The sequence below is a fragment of the Corvus brachyrhynchos genome, unplaced genomic scaffold (genome assembly GCF_000691975.1).
Source record: "Corvus brachyrhynchos isolate BGI_N302 unplaced genomic scaffold, ASM69197v1 scaffold47, whole genome shotgun sequence".
NCBI classification, from domain to species: Eukaryota; Metazoa; Chordata; class Aves; order Passeriformes; family Corvidae; genus Corvus; species Corvus brachyrhynchos.
Window position 1 is genome coordinate 1,017,448 of NW_008239292.1, and position 5,327 is coordinate 1,022,774.

The window sequence follows — 5,327 nt, forward strand, 5'->3', positions numbered from 1 at the left end:
GAATCCCTGGAGCCCAGACCTGGCCGGGGGCGGCGGCACCTCCTGAGCCTTCCCAGAATATTCCACATCCCAAAAACCCAAATACATGGAAAATCCCTCCGGGAGTGCCGGGGATCCGGGGCCGCTGCCGTTCCCGCGGGTTTGGCTTTTTCCTCTCCCGGGAACGGGGATTTTCCTGCACAAAGGAGGGAATTCGGGGCATTTTCCTTCTTTTTGCCCTGAAATCGGGAAAAAGCCCAAAGCCCATCGCCTCCAGCCCCGACGCCAAAGCTCGGGAATTCCTCCCCGCTGGAGGAGGGGGACGGGAATGAGGAGCCCCAGGGGGGGCCGGCTTTGAGCAGATCCAAAATTCCCTGGGGCTTTTCCTCCCCCTCTCCAGCTCCATCCCTTCCGCATGGAATTCCCGGGTTCTGATGGTGGAGATGAGGATGAATTCCATGGGTTTTACCAAAAAAAGGGAATTTTTTTTGCCTTTTTTTCCTGGTTTTTTTTTTTTTTTTTTTTGCTTTTTTTTTTTGTTTGTTTGTTTTTGGTGGTTTTATTGCTGTTCCCGGCAGGAAAAGCCAAAGCTTTTCCCGGGATAAATCTGCCTCATCCCTAGGAAAGGTCGTCACCTCCACAGCGGAAATCACCGGGAAAAATGGGGAAAATGAGGGGGAAACGAGGGAAAAATGAGGGAAAAATGAGGAAAAAATGAGGAAAAATTGAGGGAAAAATTGAGGGAAAAATGAGGAAAAAATGAGGAAAAATGAGGAAAAAATGAGGAAAAAATGAGGAAAAATGAGGAAAAAAATGAGGAGAAAATGAGGAAAAAATGAGGAAAAAAATGGGGAAAAATGAGGGGAAATGAGGAAAAATATGAGGAAAAAGGTCACGTGTCCCACTCCTGCCAGAATTCCATAGGCTTCCATAAAAAATAAAATGTAAAGGAAATCATTTCTGAGCTACTCTAAACTGGGAAAAAAACGTTCAAACAATGGAAAGAGGGGGAAAAATCCTGGAAAATCCAGGTTTTCCTGGCTTTAAAGGCTTTCCAAGGCACTGCAGGGAGGGAGGGAGGGAGGGGGAATTTCCCGCCCGTCCCGTGGTGCTCCCGAGGGATCCCGGATCCATTCCGGGGGAATTTGGTGGATTTTGGTCCCAGTGGATCCAATCCCAGCACAGGAGGGTGGAAATCCACTGGGATTTGTCTTGGAGGAAGGAAAATTGGGATAGGGAAGAAAGTAAAATGGGGAAAAATAAAAAAAAAGGGGAGGAAAAATTGAGGAAAACAGAGGAAACTAAAAATGGAGGAGAGTAAAAAAAATAGGGAAAAAATCGGGAAAAATTCATAAAAAATAGGGAAGGAAAACAGGGAAAAATATGGAAAAGGTAAAAAGAAGTGAAGTGAAATGAAATGAAATAAAATAAAATGAAACAAAAATGAAATTAAATGAAATTAAATAAAATAAAAATTTTAAAAAATGAAATGAAATGAAATAAAATAAAATAAAAATGAAATGAAATAAAAATGAAATAAAATAAAATAAAAATGAAATGAAATAGGGGAAATAAAATAAAAGGGATAAAATAAAAAAGGGGAAAAAATAAAATCGGGGAAAAATAGGGGAAAAGGTAAACTAAAATATGGAAAGAAATATTTAAAAAACAGGGAAAAAAGGTCAAAAAGAAACCAGGAAAATCACGGAACTGGGAAGGAGCAGCACAAAGGCAGCGCCCCACAAGGAAGGGCAGCGGTTCCCTGGGAATGCCCCTGGGAATCCCCCTGGGAATGGCCCTGGGAATGGCCCTGGGAATGGCCCTGGGAATGCCCCGCAGCCAGGGAAGGAGGGAAGGAGGGCCGGGGAGCCCCGGGATGGCTCCTCCAGAGGGGACGGGAACGGGAACGGAACGGGAGCAGCGCTGCTCATCCCGGAGGGCCGCGGGATTCCCGCCGGCCCCGCCCAGCCCTGCGAGCCAATGGAAGCGCCGTGATCCCACGGGGGTCGGAATTCCCAGTGGAATTCCCGGTGCCGCTGCTGGAAGTGGTTCCCAGTCCCACTGCGGGGTGACATTCCCAATCCCTGCGGAAGCGATTCCCGATCCTGTGGAAGCGATTCCCGATCCCTGTGGAAGCGATTCCCGATCCCTGTGGATTCCCAGTCCCTGTGGATTCCCGATCCCTGTGGATTCCCGATCCCTGTCTCCCTGCGGTTACTGATTCCCAGGCACTCCGAGCCCGGCCTGGCTGGGCCGTGTCCTCGCTCTCCCGGGATCTGGGGATCCTTGGGGTCCCTATTTCCTCCGGGATTGGCTCTGGCTGCTCTGGCCCTTCTGGTGCTGCTGCTTCACCTGCGCCAGGATGTCCCGGATCTTGCGCTGAGCCATCTGGGAATGACAGGCAGGGATTCATGGAATGCTGCAATCCCATCCCATCCCATCCCATCCCATCCCATCCCATCCCATCCCATCCCATCCCAGCCCTCGCTGTCCCAGGCCGCTCCCAGCCCCGTCCCGCCTGGCTTTTCCCATCTCAATTTCCCAATTAAACCCCTTTCATTCCCAGTTTCCACCCAAGTCCAGGTGCAGCTCCTATCCCAGGGCTCTCCCGTGTTTTTCCTGGGAATGACGGGCGGGATTGATGAGATGACGACCAAAAATGAGCTCTTTGAGCAACGCCAAAGCTTTGGATCCTGCCCACGCAGTCGCTGGTGGGAATTTAATTATGGGATTCCCAGACTGGTTTGGGTTGGAAGGATTTAAATCCCATCCCATTCCAGCCCCTGCCCTGGACAGGGACACCTCCCACCATCCCAGGGTGCTCCAGCCTGGCCTGGGACACTGCCAGGGATCCAGGGGCAGCCACAGCTTCCCTGGGAATTCCAGCCCAGCCAGGAATTCCTCCCCAGTGTCCCACCCAGCCCTGCCCTATTCCAGTGGGAAGCCATTCCCTGTGTCCTGGCCCTCCATGCCTTGTCCCCAGTCCCTCTGCAGCTCTCCTGGAGCCCCTTTAGGCCCTGCAAGGGGCTCGGAGCTCTCCCTGGATCCTTCCCTTCTCCAGGTGAAAAATCCCAAATCTCCCAGAACTGCAAAGCACGGGGGGATCCCTGAGACCTCAGGAAAAGGGAAACGACCTCGTTTGCCATGGAAAATGCTCCAGTGTCCAGCACGGCCACCAGACGTCTCCCAGACATCCCATCTTCCATGTTCTAGTCAGGTTTGGGATTGACGCTCCCACATCCCAAACAGCAGCCATGCCCAGCAGCCAGGCATGGAATAAACCATTCCCAGGAGGATTCCCACGGGGACACAACCCTGGAGAAGCCCCGGAGAGCTCCCGCAGCTGCCGGCGCTGTACCTGGCTGGCGTAGAAGTGCCCGATGATCTTGACGATGACCTGCTCGTTCTCGTCCGGGGTCTGCTCCCGCGGCACCACCACCTCGGCCGCCGTCAGGTTCTGCAGCTCGTTCACCTGCGGGGCACCGACGGCGTCAGCCCCGCAGGAAAACCCCGGCTGCTTCCCGGGAATTCCGCCCCCGGGACGTGCTCCTCCCGTCCCCACTCACGGTCTTGCCGCCCTTGCCGATGACCCGGCCGGCGGCCGAGGCCGGCACGCGGATGTGCGTCTCCAGCTTCACCTCCTCCTTCGGCCCGAAGAAGTTCTCCTCCTTCAGCTTCCCATAAATCCTGCCCTGGGCCTGGAGAAGGGATGGAGTCAGGAAGGTCCCACCCTGAGATCCATCCCTGGATGGGGCAGCGTCCCATCAAATCTCAGTCCTTTGGAATTTGGAAAACTGAGGAGAAATGTCACGTGTCCCGCTCCCGCCGGAATTCCATAGGCTTCCGAATAAAGTAAAATTTAAAAAGAAATTGTTTCCGGGCTACTCTAAACTGGAAAGAAAACCACTCAAACAACAGAAAGAGGGGAAAGAATTCCCCTGGGAGAGCTGATCCTGGGATTACCCAGCTGCGGATTGGGGGGTTCAGAGCTGGGGTCACCCCCCTGCCCTCCCTCACAGGGGACGCCCCGAAGCCCCCGGCCTGGTGGCAGCACAGGGAGCTCCACCCCCGGATTTGGGCTGGATTTGGGCTGGGGCATCATCCTGTAAAATCTTCAGAATTCCAAACCCTCTCAGCCCCTGGGAGAGCCCCGATCTAAATTAGGGGCTCAGTTGGGGTCACCCCCCGCCCTCCCTCACAGGGGACACCCCGAGCTCCCCGGGGTGGTGGCAGCGCACCTTGAACTGCGCCTCGGGCGGGCCGGTGATCACCACCATGCGCACTTTGGAGTCCGGCGTCTCCGGAGGCGCGATCTGCAACAGGACGGACACGGCGCTACAGCCCCACCCGCGCTTCCCGGGGGCTTTTCCTGGGAAAAATGTTCCTAACTGGGGACAAAAGGGCCCCCGAGGGACGGCCCCACCTTGATGGAGGCGCTGGCGAAGCGCGAGAGCTGCTTGATGTGCTGGCCCTTCTTGCCGATGATGGCCCCGACCGCCTGCGCCGGGATGAAAACGTGCACGGTCTCCTGCTCCGGGGGCTGCGGGAATGGGATCGGGAGGCAGGGTCACTGTTTGGGGTCAGTGCCACCATTTGGGGCTCCCTGTCACCATTTGGGGGTCAGTGTCACCATCGGGGGGGTTCCTGTCACTATTTTTGGGTCACTGTCACCATTTCGGGGTCACTGTCACCATTTTGGGGTCACTGTCACCATTTGGGGGTTCCTGTCACCATTTGGAGGGTTCCTGTCACCATTTTGGGGTCACTGTCACCATTTTTGGGTCACTGTCACCATTTTGGGGTCGCTGTCACCATTTTGGGGTCACTGTCACCATTTGGGGGTTCCTGTCACCATTTTGGGGTCACTGTCACCATTTGGGGGGTTCCTATCACCATTTCGGGGTCACGGTAACCATTTTGGGGTCCCTGTCATTTTGGGGTCCGTGTCACCATTTTTGGATCATTGTCACCCTCCTACTCCCCAGTGATGCCCACACCTCTCCCACGGGGCTGAGACACCCTCAGCGCCTTTCCCACCACCTTTCCCCCAGATGACTCCAGCCCATCCCGCCTCCCTGCCCATCCCGGGGGAGTTTTCCATCGGGAATATCCCGAGCGGGGTCACCCACCATGAAGGAGCTGTAGGGAGCGGCCCCGGAGACGCTGCTCGGGGGTGGCGGCACCGCCGTGGAGGAGGCCGGGAAGAGCCCGACGGCGGCCAGGTTCAGGCCGGGAATGAGGTGGGATTGTAACTGAGGGGAAAACAAACGGGGATTTGGTCAGGGATGGTAACTGAGGGGAAAACAAATGGGGATTTGGTCAGGGATGGTAACTGAGGGGAAAACAAA

The 5,327-nt window shown here is 54.8% G+C and overlaps 1 protein-coding gene across 1 annotated transcript in view; it reads right to left on the minus strand.

Annotated features, from left to right (window-relative positions):
- Positions 1-1,660: 1,660 nt before the first annotated feature.
- Positions 1,661-5,327, minus strand: part of IGF2BP1 (insulin like growth factor 2 mRNA binding protein 1) — a 20,702-nt gene continuing 17,035 nt past the window's right edge. The window contains exons 9-14 of the mRNA XM_008638521.2: positions 5,109-5,231; positions 4,403-4,519; positions 4,218-4,292; positions 3,546-3,677; positions 3,338-3,451; positions 1,661-2,367 (exon numbers count right to left, since the gene is read on the minus strand). Coding sequence (XP_008636743.1) covers positions 2,275-2,367; positions 3,338-3,451; positions 3,546-3,677; positions 4,218-4,292; positions 4,403-4,519; positions 5,109-5,231 — 654 coding nt within the window. The 3' untranslated portion in view covers positions 1,661-2,274. The remainder of the gene's footprint in view (positions 2,368-3,337; positions 3,452-3,545; positions 3,678-4,217; positions 4,293-4,402; positions 4,520-5,108; positions 5,232-5,327) is intronic.